The sequence below is a fragment of the Pseudophryne corroboree genome, chromosome 1 (assembly GCF_028390025.1).
Source record: "Pseudophryne corroboree isolate aPseCor3 chromosome 1, aPseCor3.hap2, whole genome shotgun sequence".
Lineage (NCBI taxonomy): Eukaryota > Metazoa > Chordata > Amphibia > Anura > Myobatrachidae > Pseudophryne > Pseudophryne corroboree.
In genome coordinates, this window is record NC_086444.1 from 367180771 (window position 1) to 367205762 (window position 24992).

A 24992-nucleotide genomic window follows, 5' to 3' on the forward strand; every position below is an offset into this window, starting at 1 on the left:
TTCCTAAAGTCACATTGGTTTGATCCACTCACCACTGTGTAATTAAAATATTTCACATGGAAGGTGAAGATTCTATTAGCCCTGGCTTCAGCCAGGCGTGTGTCAGAATGGGCGGCTTTATCATATAAAAGCCCTTACTTAATTTTTCATTCTGACAGGGCAGAATTGAGGACTCGTCCTCAATTTCTCCTTAAGGTGTTTTCTGTTTTTCACATGAACCAACCTATTGTGGTACCTGCGGCTACTAGGGACTTGGAGGACTCCAAGTTACTTGACGTTGTCAGGGCCCTGAAAATATATGTTTCCAGGACGACTGGAGTCAGAAAATCTGACTCGCTGTTTAGCCTGTATGCACCCAACAAGATGGGTGTTCCTGCTTCTAAGCAGACGATTGCTCGCTGGATTTGTAGCACAATTCAGCTTGCACATTCTGTGGCAGGCTTGCCACAGCCAAAATCAGTAAAAGCCCATTCCACAAGGAAGTGGGCTCATCTTGGGCGGCTGCCCGAGGGGTCTCGGCTTTACAACTTTGCCGAGCTGCTACTTGGTCAGGGGCACACCCTGACTGAGGAGGACCTGGAGTTCTCTCATTCGGTGCTGCAGAGTCATCCGCACTCTCCCGCCCGTTTGGGAGCTTTGGTATAATCCCCATGGTCCTGACGGAGTCCCCAGCATCCACTTAGGACGTTAGAGAAAATAAGAATTTACTTACCGATAATTCTATTTCTCGTAGTCCGTAGTGGATGCTGGGCGCCCATCCCAAGTGCGGATTGTCTGCAATACTTGTACATAGTTATTGTTACAAAAATTGGGTTATTCTTGTTGTGAGCCATCTTTTCAGAGGCTCCTTCGTTGTTATCATACTGTTAACTGGGTTCAGATCACAGGTTGTACGGTGTGATTGGTGTGGCTGGTATGAGTCTTACCCGGGATTCAATATCCTTCCTTATTATGCACGCTCGTCCGGGCACAGTATCCTAACTGAGGCTTGGAGGAGGGTCATAGGGGGAGGAGCCAGTGCACACCACCTGATCCTAAAGCTTTTATTATTGTGCCCTGTCTCCTGCGGAGCCGCTAAACCCCCATGGTCCTGACGGAGTCCCCAGCATCCACTACGGACTACGAGAAATAGAATTATCGGTAAGTAAATTCTTATTTTAAGCAGTGCCTCCTCTATTCTTCAGGGAGAGACAGCTGTTTGGTGATTGCGCGCTGCAGCTATCTAGCTCTCTGATGTAAACAGGCCACAGCAGAGATGGGGCGCGGGACGGGACTCTGCTAGTGCATTGCAGTCTTCCTAGATTCCACTAGGTGGGCTGTAGGCGGCGACGGCGGACGTCAATTATTTATACTTAATTTATGGAGATGATATGAGTAATAGGTGGTCCGGTACATACCCGGACCACCCCCTTGATCTCGCCTAATCAGAAGGACGCAGAGAGCTGGGGAGGCGTGCTCCGCTCTTCATGATGCCGGCGCCGCTGCTGGCTGTCACACAGTGTGACAGGCTAAGATCACATCAGCAAAGTTGCAGAGCGTGGAGAGCGCCTCTCCTGCACAGCGCCTCCCAGCTTTGTAGGACCTTGCTGAGCGGTTAGCGCCGGCACTGCCTACATATTTGAGTTCTCAGACTGATGCTCATCGCTACACATTCTCTCTTGCTTTATGGTCTAGTTTCCCAACCTCTCAGACTCATCCCTGTTTCCTATCCCCATACTCTTAGCAATCCTATTATCATTGTCCCTATTGTGATTCTGTCCTGCAGAAGATGAGCGTGTAGAGGATGTGTCCTTTCCATGTCAGGAGTCCCAGTTATGCCAACCAGCAAAAGCTACAACTGTGACTACAGCTTCTGATACTCCTCACTGGCAACCAGAAGCGGTCATTAGCTTTGCCAGTTCCAGTCACACAGAAACTGGTAAGAATGACAGGATACATGGGCAGGTTACAAAGGAGAGCGCCGTACACCATTCACTGTTTTTTCTATTGTATAATGTGCAGAACAGTATTGAGAATTGTGCATTAATGAATGGTGTAGTAATGAAGTAATGATGCACTGTAATAGGAAACAGTTGCTATGGCCACAGAGCAACTAGTATTGTGACTGCCAGCAAATCATTACAGTTATTATACTATCAGAAAAATTAGTATGCATTGGGCAAATGCTGTTTAGTCCTTTTCACTTCCAGTTCCTATTTTCCTATAGTGTTGTACATGGACGTTACTTACAATAACATTGTATTTTTGATTAAAATAATTAAATTGGGGGGTATCCTATTAGCCTCAATAATTGACAGGCTTTTTCACGATTTTTGACCAGTGGTCATTATTGAGCTATTCACACCGTTTTTGTTTTTTTTTTGCAAGAAAAATTACCTAGTTTCGCACAAAAATACATAGTAAAGACACGTACCTATTTTTCTCATACGTCCTAGAGGATGCTGGGGTTGCTTCAAGAACCATGGGGTATAGACGGGATCCGCAGGAGACATGGGCACACTATAAGACTTTGAATGGGTGTGAACTGGCTCCTCCCTCTATGCCCCTCCTCCAGACTCCAGTTATAGGAACTGTGCCCAGTGAGACTGGATGCACACTGAGGAGCTCTCCAGAGTTTCTCAGAAAAATACTTTTATCGGATTTGTTATTTTCAGGTAGACCTGCTGGCAACAGCATCGTGGGACTGAGGGGAGAGAAGCAGACCTACTTCTTCTGAGTTCAAGGGCTCTGCTTCTTAGGCTACTGGACACCATTAGCTCCAGAGGGTTCGATCACTTGGTACTCCTAGCTGCTTGTTCCCAGAGCCTCTCTGTCACCCCCCCCTCACAGAGCCAGAAGACAGAAGCCGGGTGAGTATGAGAAGATCAGAAGACTTCAGTGATGGCAGAAGACGGCGTTTGAGTTACCGTGAAGCGCGCCATGCTCCCACACATAACACGGCACTGCAGGGCGCAGGGGGTCGCCCTGGGCAGCATGGGGAACCTCAAACAGCACTGGCTTAAGATATAACAGTGCTCAGGCACTAGTTAAGGGACCCCCGCCAGTATAAAGATTTTTTAAGCGGGACTGAAGCGCGCCATGTAGTGGGCGGAGCTTAGCCCACACAGCTCTGACCAGCGCCATTTTCTCTTCACAGAAGCTGCAGGGACGCTGGCCCTGACCTCCACACTGCTGTACAAGTAACAGGGTGCAAAACGGGGGGGGGGGGGGGGGGGCGCAAGTGATTTGGTGCTAAAATATATATATATAAAAAGCGCTAACAGGTCTGGGCAGTCTTGTTACTTGCTTTAGTACCGGGATAGGCGCTGGGTGAACTCTCTCTGCGTCTCTCTGGCAGGCTTTATTGTGGGTCTGTCTCCTATAGCCCAGTGTGGTTGTGGGTGTCGGTACGTGTGTGTTGACATGTCTGAGGCTGAGTGCTCTTCCCAGGAGGAGGCTGGAGTGGGGACAGAAAATACTGTGAGAGTGACCGTGTCGGCACCGCCGACGGATGATTGGGTGAATATGTTGAGTGTTTTAAACGCAAATGTGACTAAGTTAACTAAGAGATTTGATAAATCTGAGTCTAAGAACCAGACATGGAGAAAATCCATGGAAGATGCTTTGTCACAGGCCCAGACCCCTTCAGGGTCACAGAAACGTGCATTTACCCAGATAACAGATACCGACACGGACTCCGATTCCAGTGTCGACTATAGTGATGCCATATTACATCCAAAACTGGCTGAGTATTCAGTACATGATTGTGGCGATAAAAGAAGTATTACATATCACTGAGGACCCTGCTGTTCCTTATACTAGGGTCTGTATGTTTAAAGGAAAGAAACCTGAGGTAACGTTTCCTCCCTCTCATGAACTGAATGCACTTTTTGAAAAAGCTTGGGAAAATCCTGACATTTATGTCACTACAGGGTCGCTACTCAGGCCTGCCGTTGCTGCGGCATGGGTGAGTAGCGCTATTGAAAGGTGAGCAGATAACTTGTCATCTGAGGTAGATACCCTAGACAGGGATAGTGTGCTTCTGACTCTGGGTCACATCAGGGACGCTGCAGCATATTTAAAAGAAGCTGTAAGGGATATTGGCCTTTTGGGGTCAAGGGCCAATGCCATGGCAGTCTCAGCAAGGAGAGCGTTGTGGATTCATCAATGGAATGCTGACGCTGACTCTAAGAAGGCGATGGAGTCTCTACCGTTTAACGGTAGGGTCTTGTTTGGCGACGGCCTCACTGACCTGGTGTCTACGGCTACCGCGGGTAAGTCTTCATTTTTACTTTATGTTCCTGCACAGTAGAAGAAATCGCCTCACTATCCGATGCAGTCCTTTCGGCCCAATAAATTCAAATAAAGGTTGTGGGTCCTCCTTCCTTGCTGCGAGGGGAAGAGGACGAGGAAAAAGGTCACATGCTGTGGCAAGTTCCCAGGAGCAGAAGTCCTCTCCGGCTTCTACCAAATCCACCGCATGACGCTGGGGCTCCTCTGCGGGAGTCCGCACCAGTGGGGGCAAGTCTCCAATTCTTCAGTCAGGTCTGGGTGCACTCGGACCTGGATCCTTGGATAGTAAACATAGTAACCCAGGGGTACAAGTACTAAACCTAAAAGCCCTCAATTTCTTTCTAAAAAAAATTCAAGTTCAAGATGGAGTCTCTACGAGCAGTGATCTCCAGTCTGGAGGAGGGGGATTTTATGGTGTCGGTTGAAATAAAAGATGCCTACTTACATGTCCCCATATATCCTCCACATCAGGCTTACCTGAGATTTGCTGTGCAGTATTGTCATTACCAATTTCAGACGTTGCCGTTTGGTGAAAATCCTCGGAGCTGTGGACAGACCAAAGTAATGGCGGAAATGATGGTTCTCATGCGCAAGCAGGGAATTACAATTATCCTGTACTTGGATGATCTCCTCATAAAGGCGAGGTCCAAGTAGCAATTGTTGAAGAATGTTGCCCTTTCACTGACTCTGCAACAACACGGTTGGCTCCTAAATTTGCCAAAATCACAGTTGGATCCAACGACACGGCTGTCGTTCCTGGGTATGATTCTGGATACAGAATTGCAGAGAATTTTTCTTCCAGTGGAGAAAGCTCTGGAAATACAGAACATGGTAAAACAGATTCTGAAACCGGCAAAGGTGTCAGTTCTTCACTGCACTCGGTTGCTGGGGAAGATGGTGGCGGCCTACGAGGCCATTCCGTATGGCAGGTTACATGCCAGGGTGTTTCAGTGGAACCTGTTGGACCAGTGGTCCAGGTCTCACCTGGACATGCACCAGAAAATAATTCTATCTCCCAGGACCAGAATTTCCCTTCTGTGGTGGCTGCACAGTTCTCACCTTCTGGAGGGACGCAGGTTCGGAATTCAGGATTGGATCCTGGTGACCACAGATGCAAGCCTCCGAGGCTGGGGAGCAGTCACACAGGGAAGAAACTTTCAGGGAAAGTGGTCAAGCCAGGAAGCCTGTCTACACATAAACATTCTGGAATTAAGAGCCATTTACAACGGCATACTGCAAGCAGAACATCTTCTTCGAGGTCTGCCAGTCTTGATTCAGTCAGACGTGACAGCAGTGGAGTACATAAACCGCCAAGGCGGACAAAGAGCAGAGCGGCGATGGCCAAGGCCACGAAGGTTCTTCGCTGGGCGGAAAGACATGCCAGCGCTCTGTCAGCAGTCTTCATTCCAGGAGTGGACAACTGCGAAGCAGACTTCCTCAGCAGACACGATCTCCATCCAGGAGAGTGGGGTCTTCATCAAGAGGTCTTTGCAGAAGTGACAAGTCGTTGGGGAGTTCCTCAAGTAGACATGATGGCGTCCCGCCTCAACAAGAAACTTCAGAGATATTGTTCCAGGTCAAGGGACCCTCAAGCGATAGCGGTGGATGCCCTAGTGACACCGTGGGTGTTTCAGTCGGTCTGTGTGTTCCCTCCACTTCCACTCATTCCAAAGGTGATAAAAATGATAAGAAGAACAAGGGTTCAGGCGATCCTCATTGTTCTGGATTTGCCAAAAAGGGCCTGGTATCCAGATATTCAGGAGTTGCTCATAGAAGATCCCTGGCCTCTTCCTCTTCGGGAGGACCTGTTACAGCAGGGGCCGTGCGTGTATCAGGACTTACTGCGGCTGCGTTTGACGGCATGGCGGTTGAGCGCCAAATCCTAGACCGAAAGGGTATTCCCAGTGAAGTAATTCCCACACTTCTTCAGGCTAGATAAGAAGTAACGGCAAAGCATTACCACCGTATTTGGAGAAAATATGTGTCTTGGTGTGAATCCAAGAAGGCTCCTACGGAAGTATTTCACCTGAGGCGTTTGCTCCATTTCCTACAAGCAGGTGTGGATGCGGGCCTAAAGTTAGGCTCTATTAAAGTACAGATTTCGGCCTTATCGATCTTTTTTCAGAAATAATTGGCCTCCCTTCCAGAGATTCACACCTTCGTTAAAGGCGTGCTGCACATCCAACCTCTCTTTGTGCCCCCAGTGGCACCATGGGATCTTAATGTGGTGTTGCAATTCTTGCAATCACATTGGTTTGAACCTTTGCGCAAGGTTGAGTTAAAATTCCTTACTTGGAAAGTGGTCATGTTGTTGGCCTTGGCGTCTGCAAGGCGAGTGTCTGAGTTGGCGGCTTGTCTCACAAAAGCCCCTATTTGATTTTCCATGCTGATAGAGCGGAGTTGAGAACTCGTCAACAATTTCTGCCAAAAGTGGTTTCATCATTTCATGTTAACCAGCCAATTGTGGTGCCAGTGGCTACTGACGCCTTGGCGGAGTCGAAGTCTCTCGATGTGGTCAGAGCTTTGAGGATCTATGTCGCCAGGACGGCGCAGCTTAGCAAAACAGAGGCTCTGTTTGTCCTGTGGGCTCCCAACAAGATTGGGGCTCCTGCTTCTAAGCAGACTATTGCGCACTGGATCTGTAATACAATTCAGCAGGCTCATTCTACGGCAGGATTGTCGTTACCGAAATCGGTTAAAGCCCATTCTACCAGAAAGGTGGGCTCATCCTGGGCGGGTGCCCGAGGGGTTTCGGCATTACAGCTTTGCCGAGCTGCTACTTGGTCGGGATCAAACACCTTTGCAAAATTTTACAAGTTTGATACCCTGGCTGGTGAGGACCTCTTGTTTGGTCAATCGGTGCTGCAGAGTCATCCGCACTCTCCCACCCGTTCTAGAGCTTTGGTATAAACCCCATGGTTCTTGAAGCATCCCCAGCATCCTCTAGGACGTATGAGAAAATAGGATTTTAATACCTACCGGTAAATCCTTTTCTCTTAGTCTGTAGAGGATGCTGGGCGCCCGTCCCAGTGCAGGCTGTATCTGCAGTTTGTTTTTTTGTTACGCTCATGTTGCGTTGAGTTCAGTCAACTCTGTGACTGCTGTTGGTCATGCCGTTGCATGCGTTGTTGTTGAATGCCATGTTGTACGGTGTGTTGGTGGTGTGAGCTGGTATGTATCTCACCTTAGTTTAAATTGTTAATTAAATCCTTTTCCTCGAAATGTCCGTCTCCCTGGGCACAGTTCCTATAACTGGAGTCTGTAGGAGGGGCATAGAGGGAGGAGCCAGTTCACACCCATTCAAAGTCTTATAGTGTGCCCATGTCTCCTGCGGATCCCGTCTATACCCCATGGTTCTTGAAGCATCCCCAGCATCCTCTACGGACTAAGAGAAAAGGATTTACCGGTAGGTATTAAAATCATATTATTTATCACGGTAAAAAATGATTAGTTATCATAATGCTTGGTTATTGTAATTATTAAGATAATCGAAAAGCAGTAATAGGCAAGACTTCAAAGTGACTTTTTTACTTTTCCTGGTTCCTTTTGAAGGCTAGAAGTCCTGCAAATAATCACACAGAACATCACGGGACGAACATAAAAAGGCAGAAGGGGATTATTCAGCAGTGTACGGTCATGTACTCTGAACATGACGGCAAATAGAAAGAAATGCACATCTCTAGTTTTCAGACAGGATGCCATTTTCACCTTATTTTAGGCATGTTTCTAAGAGTACGTGTAATGCAGCCTTTGCTCACAATGGGGCACTTATGTTCTATGTGCATCAGCAATTTATTTAATCAGGCCATATCAAAATGGAGTTCAAGATTGCTCTGAGATTCAAACCCTTTGTTTTTAGATTTGATTTTACTTACTGTTTCAATGCTGATTTTTTATTATCCATTCTCATTTTGGATACTATTTAATGTATATAGTGCATTTGCAATTTCACTTTTGATAACCATTTAATTTCAGTGGTAACTGCAGTGCAGCCTTGCTAATGACTTCCCTGTCTCCCTTTAGCCTGCAGCTCCAGGCCATCTTCAGATTCAAGTATTCAGCCCAGTAAAACAGACAGTTCTCGAAACAAGCCCAGGGTCCACCCACATGTGCCAAAGCTCTTCATTCCCTCATCCAGTGTTGCCAAATTCCCTCCAGAGATCACAGTCACACCCCCAACTCCAACCCTCCTGTCTCCCAAAGGCAGCATCTCTGAAGAAACCAAACAGAAGCTGAAGGTGAGCAGTCTCCATATAAAACAATGCATTATGGCTTATGGACAATTACTTAGACTTCTAAATCTGTTGTGGAGTGTAGCTGGGGAGGTGGTTGCCAGAACTTATCTCAGCGTGGTATCCTCATTTTATTTCCCTTCTCACTCCCCACAGTCTGTCATCCTATCTTCTCAGTCTGCTGCCAATGTAAAGAAAGAGACTCTGTGCCAACCAGCTCTCGAGATACTGGACACCTCCAGCCAAGAATCATCCCTGGAGAGTGACACAGATGAGGATGATGACTACATGGACATCTAAAAACACTACAGTGATTGCTCTTTACCATCTGCCAAAAGAAAAGTCTGCATTTGATTCCCAGCAAATCATGCTTGCATGTTCCAGCTCTCGGCATGTGGATTGCTTTTGCAGCTGCCAGTAGCCAAACCATTGTATAACAGTATGCCGGTGCTCTACGCAGGTTCCTCTGACTGTACTGGTTTGGGAGCAGGGTCAGATTACGGAGAACTTGTTCTTCTCCTCCACCGTTGGTGCTGACAGGAGAACTTTTGTCTTGGTGGACTTGCTGAGACCGACGGGCTTTGTAGCTGTCTTTTGAGGTCCATATATTTTTCTTTTATATAAATACAGAATGTGATGTTTGTAAAATAAACACAAGTGTAAATGAAAAAGAAAATTGGGATAATCAAAGTTCCAAGACGATATATGTTGCACAATTTTTGTAAAGATAAATAAAACAATATCATTTTCATGAGCATTTCTGAAAGGGGTCTCCACTTATGTGTATGCAGTTGGTGAAGTATCATACATATATAGCATCCTGGACTATTAGGCTACCTACCCATGGTGGTGTTTCGTATAGCACATATGAAATTGGGGTTTTGATCACTATAGAGAAATACAACATGTTCTTACAAAATGTTGGACTGACTATGGGCACATGCAAAACACTGGATACACTGCATAAAAGATACTGGTGTCATACTGATTCCCGTATGAATGGATCGTGGATGTGGTCACAGTTAGAACAACAAACACTGAGCCAGCTCATGGCAAGTAGTGTGAGTCCTACTCTAGCCTAGGTAAGGTACAAAACTCCTCATTTCTGTTTACAAAAAGCAGTGTGTTAGAATATGTATTAGAGGGTTTTGACCAGTAAGTCAGTCCCTCCCTGCTGCGGGCCTCAGGGATGCTATTATATTAGTCATTTTTTGAGATATAGCTGGACAGGGTTAATGTAGGACAGGGAACACCTGTCCTACATTGCTAACATCAGAGATGCAGCCTGTTATATTGGAGAAGTGGCTCTAGATACTGTCCTCCTGACTTCAAAGCTTCGGCTACCTCAGTGGTGGCACGCCGGATTGTTTGTCTTTGCTCATGGAAGGCTGACTCTTATTCTAAGAAAGCCCTGGAAGCACTCCCTTATGCTGGGGAATTTATTTTTGGCCCTGAGTTGGACAAAATTGTCACTAACCTGGCAGCTCTAAAATGGCTTGTCTGCCATCTGCATCCTCTACAAGGCTTCAGACTTCCCCCTTTCGCCCCCAGGGGGCAAGCCTCTCTAGACTGTCACACTCCACAAAGGCCTCTACATCCAAAACCAAGCAGGCATGGGCTGCTAGACGTCCAACCACCAAGCTCGAGGATAAACTCTCAGCCTGATGGGACATGACTCCTCCTGGGGGATCCCAGTGTGGGAGGCCAACTTCTTTAATTCGAACATTCTTGGCGTCCAATCACAACAGACGCCTGGGTGCAGGAAGTGGTCTCTCACGGGTATGCTCTCTTTTTCATGAGACGTCCTCCCTGACAGTACTTTCATACATGCCCTCCCACAGACCTCAGCAAGGCCCTACAGACAGCTATTCACTCCTAACTACATTCAGGTGTGATTATTTCTGTTCCCCCGTCTTAACGGGGCAAGGGCTTTTACTCAACACTTTTTGGTTCAGAAACCTAATGGATCTCATCGGCCCATCCTTAATCTCAAGTTAATGAACAAATATCTCAGAGTTCCCAGGTATGGAAACCATTGTCCTGTCTATGTGGCCTGGGGACTTCATGGTCTCCCTGAACATACAGGATGCTTACCTACATGTACATGTAGTGTCCTCATCTGCAGTGCCTCCGGTTTGCGGTCTTACATCATCATTTCCAGTTTCGAGTTCTGCCCTTTGGTCTTTACCAAACTCATGGTGGTAATAGTGGCTCACCTTCATTGTCAGGGAATCAGAATACTCCCTTACCTGGACAACCTGCTAATTCTGGCACACTTTCTGGAGGTCCTCAGCCACCATCTTCAGGTAACCATAACCTTCCTGCGGGGTTATGGTTGGCTAATCAACTGGAACAAGTCCTCCCTCATCCCCTCTCAGAGGATACTACATCTCAGAGCTCTTCTGGATGCTCACGTGCAAAGAATCTTCCTATCTCTGGGCAAGAATGCGGCACACTACCTTTGGATGTCCCTCTTGTGGTGGTTGCAAACCTCCAACCTGGACAAGGGTCTTCCATTCTGGATTCTTCTCAGCAAAGACGCAAGCCACCGCGGGGTGGGGAGCCGTAAATTAAGTCACACCTATCAGAGCCGTTGGACCCCTGCCGAAAGGGGTCCCCCAATCAACTCCTTGGAACTTCGAGCTGTCTACAGAGCCCTCACTCTGGCTCAGTACATTATTCACGGTTATCCTGTCCAAGTCTAGTCAGACAACGCCACAACACAAGCTTATTTCATTTGCCAGGGAGGCACTCGCAGCGTCTCAGCATTGCAAGCAGTGGCACAGATTCTCGCCTGGGCAGAAGTAGACTTCCTCAGTCGCCAGGGTGTGCACGCCGGAGAATGAGCTCTACAACCAGAAGTCTTTCAGCTTCTGGTGGACAAATGGGGCCTTCTGGATGAAGACCTCATGGCCTCCGTACACAACTACAAGGTACCCGTATCCAGGACTAGGGATCCAGATGCAGCCTTTGGGAAGCATTAACAGTCAATTGACCCTTCTGTCTGGCATACCTTTTCCCTCCAGTATCTCTCCTTCCCAGGGTGCTTCGCAAATTCAAGCAGGAAGGTGGCACCGTGATCTTAATAGCACCAGCCTGGCCAGACGCCATTGGTTCACAAATCTTCAGGGTCTATCCATAGACGTACCCTTTCAGCTTCCTCTTCGACCGTATCGCTTGTCACAGGGTCCCTGTCTACACCCGGACCTAGCTCGGCTGTATTTGACGGCGTGGCTCTTGAGTCATCCAACTTAAGGTTTAAGGGATTCTCCCATTATGTGGTTCAGACCATGCTCTGAGCACTGAAGCCAGCTTCAGCCCGTATCTATTACCGCATCTGGCATTATTGCTTCCAGTGGTGTGCTTAATGACACTATGATCCTCTGGTGTTTCATATTGCCAGAATCCTTGCCTTGATCTAGGTCTCCGCCTTGCTTCTCTTAAAATACAAGTCTCAGCTGTGTCTTTCTGGTTTCAGAGACAAATTACTCAGTTGCCAACGTGCATCCCTTCCATCAGTGGGTACTCCAGATTCAACCTCCCTTTGTCCCACCAGTAGCTTCTTGGGATTTGTCTTTAGTTCTTTGTGCCATACAGAAGTCTCCATTTGAAGCGCTGGACTCTATTGACCTCAAATGGTTAATAGTGAAGCCTCTCTTTTTGGCTGTCGGCTCTTCACGCAGGGTGTTGGACTTGAGAGCGCTTTCATGCCTCTCTCCATTTTTGATCTTTCATCATGAGCGAGCAGTTCCCCGGACCAAATAGGGTCACCTCCCCAAGGTAGTATCCAGCTTCCATCTCAGCGAAGAAATTGTTTCTCCGGCAGGGTCCACAGGTTATCCACAGGATAACAATGGGATATGAAGAAGCGACAGCAGATTGACACCAATCGATCAAAGCTTTCCGGCCTCCCAGCATGTAACGGGGCCGTGCATATATCCCCGCCTCCTGGCTCAGGCAAATCAGTTGTTTTTTTTGGTGCGGCAGGAGCCGGACTGTGGTCAGAGGGCTGCTGCTTTTTAGCAGCCCTAAGCTTTCTTATGTTATTTTTATAGTCCTACTAGTTTTTTGAGTGATCTTTCTAAACAGCGTCCTATACATATATTAGAAAGAGTCGCTCCAACAACTCCGCCGGGTCGTGACAACGCTTACCCACGAGTACAGTGCTGTTTTGACGGACGTCTGTGTCGGATATACTAGCAGGTCCAGCAGACATTACCAGGCTGTGGCCGGAGCACGGGGAGAAGGTAAGGCATCGTTTCCGCTTAGCTAGATGAAAGGACACAGACACACTTTTTTGGAAGGAGACTACCAAACAGTAGCTGACGTGGCTGCCACCGCGGGTGCACCAGCGCTAGGCCGTAGGGATCATAGGCTCCAGGAAAAGCATTAGGCCGCGATCGCTAGGGTTGATGTCAGCAGGGGGAGTAAGATGCTCCCCTGGTCACCCCTCCCCCCGGTTCATGACCAGTTTCCTCCGAGTCTCCCGCCATGAACTGTTTCTTCACTTCCATCCCAGATGCTGTGCACAAGGGGACCCGGTCGCAGCATAGGCGGCAGTGTGACCGGTGCGTCTGTGTTCACTGAGCGTCTGTGTTCACTATAGGTTAATGGAATGGCAGTGTATACTAGTAGCGTCTGGATCCACTCAGCGTTCGCTAACGTATTGATCGATTCTGGAAGCGAGGTGAGTCTCCCTTTATCCCACTCTACTGAGTACGGGCTATACAGCACTAAATCTCTATCTACCTTTTCAGTACGAATAGTTAGATAAGTGCCGATTGCATATGAGTCTGTATACATTTACTGTTTCTTTCGCATGGCGTCTGAATACTTTAGATCCATTTAAACATGATCAGTAATATGTTCTCCTACATACTTACAAATGTTTTTGAAGTTGATGATGTGCTCATATTGCTAATTATACTAATGTATAACATGTGACTGACTGCTAGTGTGATTGCTGACTTTACTATATGTCTGTCAGTTTGTTTTTCTGATCCTCAATGCTGGTGCATGGGTAGGGTCAGATTGTATGTCACTTTAGAAAGTTTAAAGTGATTACAGTCACAAATTGTGTAGTACACTGTGAAAGTGCTGATTATTTATTATGTCTAAGAGCGGCAAAGGTGAGGAAGGTACACTCACAGCAACACCAACACTCATATCATGTTTGTCTTGCAAAACTGTATTATCCTCTCAGGATCTGATTCAGGATGGTTTGTGTGCAAATTGTTTTAGTTTTCAGCAAAATACAAAGCAGATCCCTGTACGTCAGGTACAGATGGATCCACCTTGGGCTATGTTTGCACAGACCTTATCCAGTATAGCTGAACGGATAATTCCTACAGCTTCTGTACTGGGAATAGGTTACACTATTAACCCTTACATGCAGCTCCCTACCTACGGTATATAAATTCCACCAGCAGCTTCTCAAAAGAAACAAGCTGATAAACCGATGGTAAGTAAATCTTCACCTTCACAGGCTACACATGAGGCAGAGGAGGATTCATCGGAAGATGAAAGCTCAATTAATTCTATTTCGGCATACGGAGAGGAGGAAGAAGGTCTCAGCTCAGTGGCTATAGCTGAGTTAATTAAAGCAATGAAAGCCATTCTATCCTTAGAGGATTCAGCAGAGCCTGTGTTAAAAGCCAAGGCACCTGTGTTTAAATGTCCTAAAACAGTTAAAACTGAGTTTCCAGGGTCAGATCAGCTGACGGAAATCATGGAAGAGGCTTGGGCTACACCTAATAAGACGTTTAGAATTCCTAAAAAATGGGATTCCAATTATCCTCTTCCAGCTGGGGTTTGTTTAAAAAGGGAGGTGGCTCCTAAAGTAGATACGCATGTGATTCGATTAGTGCAAAAATCTATATAACCTTTGCCTTCAACATCATTAAATGATTTCACGGATAGGAGAGTGAATGGGTTTCTAAAAACCATATTTTCCCTGTCTGGGGCACTCATAAGGCCAGCCATGGCTTCAGCTTGGATGGCAAAGGCAGTGGCTGCCTGGGCTGATAAATTGGAGGGGGATTTTTCTGTAGCTTCCAGAGAGCAAAAATCCCATATAGCTCATATAAGACAGGCTGCAATATTCTTGGAAGAAGCAGCATTAGATATTGGTACTATTGCTTCCAGGGCATCAGCTTCAACAATAGCTGCTCGCAGAGCAGTTTGGTTACGTACGTGGAAAGCTGATTTTAAGAAGGTTTTGGAATCTCTGCCTTTTTCTGGAAATATTCTTTTTGGTAAAGAATTGACATATTCTGGAGTCAGAAGCAGACTCCAAAAAGGTCAGCTTTCCTTCCACATACAACTTCAAACCTAAAGTTCCGGCTTTTCTGCCCTTTTGGTCTCAAGGAAAAGCTAAGGGAAAAAGGGATCGCAAGCAGCCCCAATACAAGACGTCTGGTAAGTGAAAAAAAGCATTGGGCTACCAGAGGGCCGGCTTACAAATCAGAAAACAAGCCATCAGCTTGATGGTGCGGTCCTCCATCTGGGGGACCCCAGGGTAGGGGGCCAACTTCTTCAGTTTGCACAGATCTGGCAGCAGTCTACAACAGATGGCTGGGTGCAGGAAGCGGTATCTCCTAGGTTATGCTTTTCCCTTCAAGAAGCATCATTCTCGAAGGTTTTTTTGTACCAGCCAGGGCTTTGCAAGAAGCAGTTCAGAAATTGCTTCAGTCAGGAGTAGTCATTCCAGTTCCCCCTGCACAACGAGGACAGGGTTTTTACTCCAACCTGTTTTAGGTTCAGAAGCCAAATGGGTCATTTCGGCCCATTCTCAATCTCAAAATGATAAACAAATACATTTGGGTGCCTCGGTTTCACGTGGAGACGTTATGTTCCATAGTCTTGGCCATGGAGCCAGGGCATTATATGGTATCCCTGGATATACAGGATGCTTTCCTACATGTTCCTATAGCATTGTCTCATCAGTGTTATCTCAAGTTCGCTATCGCATTTTCAGTTCCAGGCCCTACCCTTTGGGTTAGCCATAGTCCCCAGAGTATTTACCAAAATTATGGTGGTTATGGCAGCTCATCTCTGCCAGCAGGGGATAAGAATATTTCCATACCTCGACGATCTTTTAATCCTCGCAGTCACAGGAATTGCTCCTATGTCATCTCCAACAGACAATAACATGTCTACAGAGGCACGGGTGGCTCATAAATTGGGCAAAATCATCTCTAGTTCTGTCACAACGGATGACTCACTTGGGGGCTGTACTGGACTCAGGTCTGCAGAGAGTATTTTTACCTCGGAACAAGATATCCAAGGTTCAGTCAAGGATTCAAGACTTGCTACACAGTCAAACAGTATCCATTCATGCAGCAATTCGAGTGATGGTTTTGATGGTGTCAACATTCAACATGGTGGAGTATGCACAATTACACTCAAGGCTTCTGCAGCGTCTGATTCTTGCCAAATGGAATGGATTACATCAGACGATAAAAACACAGACTATGGTACTTTCGATAAAAGTAAGAAGGTTATTAGCCTGGTGGCTACAGACGTCCCATCTGGACAAGGGGAGACCCTTTTGGATATCAGATTGGGAAATTCTGACAACAGATGCCAGTCTCCAGGGCTGGGGAGCAGTGTCCGGAAGGTTGTGTTCCAGGGGCAATGGACCAAAGAAGAAAGTTGCCTGCCAATAAATGTGTTGGAACTTCGGGCCATATACATGGCACTGATTACGGCAAAGGACATTCTTCGAGGAAAGCCAGTCCAGATCCGATCGGACAATGCGACGGCAGTAGCATAGCTCAACCATCAGGGAGGAACTCGCAGCCAAAAAGCAATGAAGGAGGTAAGTTACATAATAAAGTGGGCAGAACTTCATCATCCAGCCTTGTCCGCAGTGTTCGTTACGGGAGTCCTAAACTGGGAAGCAGACTTTCTTAGTCGACGCACCATTCAAGCAAGCGAATGGGCTCTACACCCAGAGGTCTTCCAGACTCTAGTAGACAAATTGCGGTTGCCAGAGATAGATCTCATGGCATCCTGTCTGAACAATAAAGTGCTCGCATACGGGTCAAGAACAAAGGATCCCAGAGCGATCTTTGTGGACGACTTGTCGGTGAGATGGGACTTTCATCTGGCTTACGTGTTCCCTCCAAACACTCTATTACCCAGGGTGGGGATAAAGATAAAGCAAGGAAAGGGTGACATGATACTAATAGCTCCGGCTTGGCCCAGAAGGCATTGGTATACGGATCTGCAGAGAATGTCGATGGATGCTCCATTTCTGCTCCCTCAACGTCCAGAACTACTGACGCAGGGTCCTTGTTATCACAGACATCTGGATCGACTGTCTTTGATGGCGTGGCTCTTGAAACCTCTATCCTGAAGTCAAGAGGATTCTCACAACAGGTAATTCAAACAATGCTCCGAGCAAGGAAACCCTCCTCAGCTCGTATTTATCACAGAATATGGCAAGCCTATATTCATTGGTACAGTGAAAAAAAGGTGGACCCTAAATCTTTGCGTTTCCAGGGTCTTAGCATTCCTTCAGGCAGGAATGGATAAAGGTTTGAAGGTGGCTTCAAGTGTCGGCATTGACTGTATGGTTCCAAAAGAAAATTGCCAATTTACAGGATGTGCGTACTTTTTTCCAGGGAATGCTGCGCATTCAACCTCCGTTTGTTCCGCCTACAGTGCCGTGGGACTTATGGTTAGTCCTGAAAGCCCTTCAAGTTACCCCATTTGAACCACTTAATAAAGTGGATCTTAAATGGTTAACAGCTAAAGCGCTCTTTCTGCTGACTATGGCGTCAGCTAGAAGATTAGCAGATTTAGGGGCGTTGTCATGTCGTTCCCCATTTCTGATTTTTTTATCCAGATAGAGCAGTTCTCAGAACTAGATCTGGGTATCTTCTTAAGGTGGTGTCTAAATTCCACCTTAATGAAGAAATTGTAGTCCCGGCTTTTCAGGTACCGGGACTTTCTGCAGGAGATGCATCGCTGGACGTGGTCCGTGCATTAAGGATCTACGTGGATCATACGAGTGCCATCAGAAAGACAGATTCTCTCTTCATTCTCTATGGATTTCACAAGAGAGGATGGCCTGCTAGTAAACAAACGCTGGCAAGATGGCTTTGGATGATGATGATTTCAGAAACATTCTTAGGCTGATCTCCCTGTTCCGGCTAATGTCTCTGCTCACTCTACTCGTAAGGTAGGCCCCTCATGGGCAGCACAGCGTGGTGCTTCAGCAGAACAGATATGTAAGGCAGCCACATGGTCTTCCATTAACATATTCCTTAGACATTATGCCTTGGATACCTTTGCCTCTCATGACGCTGAATTCGGACAAAGGGTTCTCCTGTTCAATCAGGAGCGTCCCCACCACTAAATTGCTTTGGGAAATCCCATTGTTATCCTATGGATAACCTGTGGACCCTGCCGGAGAAATATATGTTATGGTAAGAACATACCGTTGATAATGGTATTTCTCCTAAGTCCACAGAATCCACAGGGATCCCACCCTGACGCACATGATTTGAGAATCCTTTTACTCACTAACCTCTTCCTTCTTGTACGGAAGGGTGTGCATGTGTGTTCTTTTTGCCTGATAAGGGCTCTACATGATGCTCCTGCCTTGAGCTTTGGAATACAACTGATTTGCCTGAGCCAGGAGGCGGGGATATATGGACATGCCTGTTGCATGCTGGGAGGCCGGAAAGCTTTGATCAATTGGTGCCAATCTGCTGTCGCTTCATCATATCCCATTGTTATCCTGTGGACTTAGGAGAGGATGCTGGGCGCCCGCCCAGCGCTTCGGTCTCCTGCAGTTGTTACTTGGTTCGGTACTACCTTGTTCTATGGTTAAGTACTGCATTGTTACTTGGTTAAGTACTGTTCTTCAGCTGTTGCTGATGTGTTCGAGCTGGATAGCTTGGTTTGCCTTATGTGTGAGCTGGTGTAAATCTCACCACTATCTGTATTTTCTTCTCTCGAAGTATGTCCGTCTCCTCGGGCACAGTTTCTAGACTGTCTGGTAGGAGGGGCATAGAGGGAGGAGCCAACCCACACTGCCCATGGCTACCAAGGGACCCGTCTATACCCCATGGTACTAATATGGACCCCAGCATCCTCTACGGTCTACGAGAAAAGGATTTACCGGTAGGTAATTAAAATCCTATTTTCTCTTACGTCCTAAAGGATGCTGGGGTCCATATTAGTACCATGGGGATGTACCAAAGCTCCCAGTTCGGGAGGGAGAGCGCAGAGGCTCCTACAGAACCGATTGACCAAACTCTAGGTCCTCAGAGGCCAAAGTATTGAACTTGTAGAACTTCGCAAACGTGTTCGACCCTGACCAAGTTGCTGCTCGGCAAAGCTATAAAGCCGAGACACCCCCGGGCAGCCGCCCAGGAAGAACCCACTTTACGAGTAGAGTGGGCCTTAACGGATTTAGGACACAGCAATCCTGCAATAGAATAAGCATGCTGGATAGTAAACCTGATCCAGAGAGAAATCGTCTGCTTAGAAGCAGGCCACCCAACCTTGTAGGGATCATAAAGGACAAGTAGAGCGTCCGACTTTCTGTGAAGAGAAGTTCTCTTCACATAAATCTTCAAAGCCCTCACAACATCCAAAGACTTTGAAGTAATTGAGGAGTCAGTAGCCACTGGCACCACAATAGGTTGGTTGATATGAAAAGCCAACACAACCTTCGGAAGAAATTGCTGATGCGTCCTGAGCTCAGCTCTATCTTCATGAAAAATCAAGTAGTGCTCTTGTAGGACAATGCCCCCAATTCCGACACACGTCTACCAGATGCCAATGCCAACAGTGTGACAGTCTTCCAAGTAAGAAACTTGACCTCAACCTTCTGCACAGGCTCGAACCAATCCGATTACAGGAACTGCAGTACCACGTTAAGGTCTTAAGGTGCCGTTGGAGGCACAAAGGGAGGTTGGATGTGCAGCTCCCCTTTCAAGAAAGTCTGAACCTCAGGGAGGGCAGCCAATTGTTTCTGGAAGAGAATGGACAAGGCCGAAATCTGGACTTTTATGGAGCCCAGGCGCAGGCCCACATCCACCCCTGCTCTTCTTGGCCAGTCTGGAGCAATGAGGATCGCCTGAATTCTTGTTCTCTTTATTAGTTTGAGAATCCTTGGGATGAGTGGAAGTTGAGGGAACACATACACTGACTTGAACACCCACGGAGTTACCAGGACGTCCACCGCCACTGCCTGTGGATCCCTTGACCTGGAACAATACCTCCGAAGCTTGTTGAGGCGTGAGGCCATCATGTCTATTTGAGTTACGCCCCAAATACTTGTCACCTCTGCGAACACCTCTGGGTGGAGGCCCCACGCTCCCCGATGGAGATCGTGTCTGCTGAGGAAGTCCGCTTCCCAGTTGTCCACTCCTGGAATGAATATTGCTGACAGCGCCACTGCGTGCTTTTCCGCCCAGAGGATGATTCTTGAAACTTCTAACATTGTAGCTCTGCTCTTCGTTCCGCCTTGTCGGTTTATTTAGGCCACTATCGTTACATTGTCCGACTGAACTTGAATGGCCTGATATTTTAGAAGATGTGCCACTTGTAGAAGACCATTGTACACGGCCCTTAGTTCCAGAATGTTTATTGGAAGGACGGATTCTAGACTTGACCACCTTCTTTGGAAGTTTTCCCACTGGGTGACTGCTCCCCAACCTCTGAGACTTGCATCTGTGGTTAGGAGGATCCAATTTTGAATCCCGAACCTGCGGCCCTCTAGTAGGTGAGAAATTTGCAGCCACCAGAAGAGCAATATTCTGGCTTTCGGTGACAGACATATCCTCTGGTGCATGTGAAGATGAGATCCCGACCATTTGTCCAGGAGATCCAATTGAAAAGACCGTGCATGGAATCTTCCGTACTGTAGAGCCTTGTAGGAGGCAACCATCTTTCCCAGAAGGCGAATGCACTGATGAACCGATACCCGGGCTGGCGTCCGGAAATCCCAGACCATTGTTTGTATCACCAACGCTTTCTCCTCCGGCAGAAACACCCTCTGTACTTCCGAGTCGAGGATGATCCCCAGGAAGGACAGTTTCCTTGTCGGCTCTAAATGCGACTTTGGAAGGTTCAGGATCCATCCATGATCCTGGAGTAGTTGAGTTGTGAGAGCAAAGCTCTGTAACAGCTTCTCCCTGGAAGACGCTTTTATCAGTAGGTCGTCCAGATAAGGAATTATGTTCACACCCTGCGTGCGGAGGAGTAGCATAATTTCCGCCATCACCTTGGTGAACACTGTTGGTGCCGTGGAAAGGCCAAACGGCAGCGCCTGGAATTGATAGTAACAGTCCAGTAGCTCAAATCTGAGATAAGCCTGGTGAGGAGGCCAGATCGGGATGTGAAGGTACGCATCCTTGATATCCAGGGATACCAGGAATTCCCCTTCCTCCAGACCTGAGATCACCGCTCTTAGAGACTCCATCTTGAATTTGAATTCCCTCAAGTAGGGGTTCAATTACTTTAGGTTTAATATTGGTCTTACCGAACGATCCGGTTTCGGTACCACAAACAGGTTTGAGTAATGACCCTTGTGGTGTAGGTGAGTTGGAACTGGAACAATGACATTAGACCTCAGCAACTTTTGAATGGCTTCCTGTAGGATAGCACTTTCTGTCAGCAAAGCTGGCAAGCCCGATTTGAAGAATCTGTGAGGCGGGAGTTCTTGAAACTCCAGTCTGTACCCCTGAGTAACAATTTCCAATACCCAGGGATTCAGGCATGAGGACGCCCAGACATGATTGAAATTTCTTAGTCTTGCTCCCACCTGCCCGATCTCCAGGCTGGGGGGTCCACCGTCATGACGAGGATTTTGAGGAAGCAGAACCAGGTTTCTGTTCCTGGGAACCTACGGGTGTAGGTTTTCAGGATTTCCCCCGGCCACCTCTAAAGAAAGTGGATGGGGATTTGAACTTTTTTGCTTTAGCGGTCCGAAAGGACTGCATCGCAGACGTAGAATATGATTTCTTAGTCTGTGGTGCAGCATAGGGAAGAAAGGTTGACATACCAGCAGTTGCCGTGGAGATCCAAGCATCTAACGTTTCCCCAAACAGAGCCCGACCTGTGAAGGGTAGGTTCTCCACACTCTTCTTGGATTCCACGTCCGCAGACCATTGGCGCAGCCAGAGTCCCCTGCGTGCCGAGACAGCCATGGAGGTAGCTCTTGCGTTCAGATGTCCAAGGTCCTTCATGGCTTCCACCATGAAACCTGCAGAATCCTGTATGTGACGTAAAAATAATTCAATGTCACTTCTATCCATAGAATCTAAATCCTCTAGTAAAGTGCCTGACCACTTTACAATGGCTTTAGAAATCCATGCACAAGCAATAGTAGGCCTTAAAGCTACGCCATTTGCTGTGTATAAAGATTTGAGTGTAGTCTTAATCTTGCGGTCATCCGGCTCTTTCAAAGTGGTGGACCCAGGTACAGGTAAAACAACTTTTTTAGACAACCTAGAAACAGAAGCGTCTACCACTGGCGGGTTTTCCCATTTTTTCCTATCCTCAGGGAAAAGAAAAGCAATGAGAACCCTTTTAGGGATCTGAAATTTTTTCTACGGATTTTCCCAGGATTTTTCAAACAATGCGTTCAATTCTTTAGATGCAGGGAAGGTAAGGGAGGCTTTCTTATGGTCGGTAAAGTAAGCCTCCTCCACCTGCTCAGGAACCTTATCAGTAATGTGTAAAACATCCCTAATAGCCTCAATCATGAGTTGCACCCCCTTAGCAAGGGATGCCTCTCCCCCCCCCCCCCCCCCCGTATATCACCATCACCGTCCTCTGAATCAGTGTCAGTATCCGTGTCGACATGCATTACTGTTGCAAGAGCACGCTTATGATATTCATCAGGGGCCTTGGACAAGGTAGTGGTAGTAGAATACGACAAAACCTCCACAGATCTTTTCAAAACCTGTGTTTCAGTCTCATTTTGAGCTATCCTAGATGAAATCTGGGATATCATTCCCTTAAGAGAAGCCACCCACTGGGGTCCGGATTCAGAGGGCTGAGACAGTATATTACATTCCTGAGTACATGGAATAGACTCCTCTGGAGAAGATACACACCCTGCAGCACAAGAAACAGAGTTCCTAGACATGGTAATGTGATATATAAACATACACACACACAGAGGAAACACACACAGTGCCCCAGTAGGCAGTTATATGATAAATGCCTGCCGCTGACTGAGTAACCTTAATAGATTACACAGCAATAATAACAGTGAATAACAATACCCCCCCCCCCCCTTCTATAACCCTCTGGTACCGCACAGCATAGCTGGAGTTAAGTGGAGGGTCAGCGCTCCCTGTCAGCGTCTCTTGTCTGTGATCTGCAGGGAGAAAATGGCACTGGTGAGTGCTGGATCCACTCTGAGGAGAAGCTCCGCCCCCTGTAATGGCGTTTCTCCCCGCACTTTTGATTTTACACTTTCCTGAGGTAAAGCGTTGCTAGTAGCAGTACAGAGCCCCTGATAGCCATAGTGACCAGTGTGAAGGGTATTGCGCTGGCCCAGGGCGCCCCTCACAATTGTACCTTTGAGCCCTCTGGAGCGCAGCCTTACGGCGCTGCGCTCCTACCCTTGTGCTGCCATTCTTGCCGGTGACCCGCTTCTCATACTTGCCGGTGTCATACTCACCACCTCGATCTTCTGGCTCTGTTAGGGAGTGGCGGCAGTGCTGCGGGAGCCTCAGGGGCTTGCGATCGACTCCCTCAGGAGCTCAGTGTCCTGTCAGCGGAGAAAGGGCCCATTAACCTCAGAGGGTTGGATCCTACTTCCCCCCCCCCCCCCCCCCCTAAGTCCCACGAAGCAGGGAGGCTGTTGAACGGCTCTCGGCTCACTGGCGCACAGGCAGGAAGTGGAACAGAGCCGGCGCAGTGAGCGGCGGTTCGTCGCTGACTCAGTGAAGAACCGCCGTTCACTGCACCGGCTCAATAGTGAGCTACCCATCTTTAATTCAGCCCTTCAAATTTACCAGTATCTTATTCATATAAGCAAAATGCAGTGTATATGCTCCCAAATTGGATTAAACATAATTTTAATACTTTTACTATTTTATCCTTAACATAAACTAGTACAAGTGACTTCACACATATACATACAGTACCTCTTCCACAACACTATTAACCCCAAACCAGTAATTGCTCCTTCGCAGGTGATTAAAATATCTACCTAACTTCATATGTACTAGGTAGGTCAGTTTTCCCTATCTTAAATTAATTTCCTAAACTGCTGTATAACAAATGTCCCCTGTTCATCACTAGGAATCATTATGAACTCTGCTTAATTTACACAAATAGCATACAGCACATGTTTCTGAGATCACCCAGCACAGTGTGGTGAAAGCAGCAGCACCACATACTTGTTTTCTCTAACGTCCTAAGTGGATGCTGGGGACTCCATCAGGACCATGGGGAATAGCGGCTCCGCAGGAGACAGGGCACAAAAATAAAGCTTTAGGATTAGGTGGTGTGTACTGGCTCCTCCCCCTATGACCCTCCTCCAAGCCTCAGTTAGGTTTTTGTGCCCGTCCGAGCAGGGTGCAATCTAGGTGGCTCTCCTAAAGAGCTGATTAGAAAAAGTTTTTTAGGTTTTTTATTTTCAGTGAGTCCTGCTGGCAACAGGCTCACTGCATCGAGGGACTTAGGGGAGAGAATTTCAACTCACCTGCGTGCAGGATGGATTGGATTCTTAGGCTACTGGACACCATTAGCTCCAGAGGGAGTCGGAACACAGGTCTCACCCTGGGGTTCGTCCCGGAGCCGCGCCGCCGACAAATCTTACAGATGCTGAAGATTGAAGGTCCGGAAACAGGCGGCAGAAGGCTCTTCAGTCTTCATAAAGGTAGCGCACAGCACTGCAGCTGTGCGCCATTGTTGTCACACACTTCACACCAAGCGGTCACGGAGGGTGCAGGGCGCTGCTGGGGGCGCCCTGGGCAGCAATATTTTAATACCTTATGGCAAAAGAATACATCACATATAGCCATTGAGGCTATATGTATGTATTTAACCCATGCCAGTTATCTAAAACTACGGGAGGAAAGCCCGCCGAAATAGGGGGCGGGGCTTATTCTCCTCAGCACACAGCGCCATTTTCCTGCTCAGCTCCGCTGTGAGGAAGGCTCCCAGGACTCTCCCCTGCACTGCACTACAGAAACAGGGTAAAACAGAGAGGGGGGGCATTTTTTGGCGATATATTGGATATATTTAAGCTGCTATAAGGAACAACACTTATATAAGGTTGTTCCCATATATATTATAGCGCTTGGGTGTGTGCTGGCAAACTCTCCCTCTGTCTCCCCAAAGGGCTAGTGGGGTCCTGTCTTCGATAAGAGCATTCCCTGTGTGTCTGCTGTGTGTCGGTACGTGTGTGTCGACATGTATGAGGACGATGTTGGCGTGGAGGCAGAGCAATTGCCGATAATGGTGATGTCACCCCCCAGGGAGTCGACACCGGAATGGATGGCTTTG

At 47.4% G+C, this 24992-nt stretch overlaps 1 protein-coding gene across 6 annotated transcripts in view; it reads left to right on the plus strand.

The window, feature by feature from the left end:
* Positions 1-9261, plus strand: part of CABIN1 (calcineurin binding protein 1) — a 459275-nt gene extending 450014 nt beyond the window's left edge. For 5 of the 6 annotated variants that reach the window (XM_063913005.1, XM_063913009.1, XM_063913008.1 and 2 more), the window contains 3 exons: positions 1766-1918; positions 8296-8510; positions 8661-9261. In XM_063913005.1, the coding sequence (XP_063769075.1) occupies positions 1766-1918; positions 8296-8510; positions 8661-8804 (512 nt within the window). In that variant the 3' untranslated portion in view covers positions 8805-9261. The remainder of the gene's footprint in view (positions 1-1765; positions 1919-8295; positions 8511-8660) is intronic. The other variant, XM_063913010.1, reaches the window with a different exon arrangement.
* The last annotated feature ends 15731 nt before the right edge of the window (positions 9262-24992 follow it).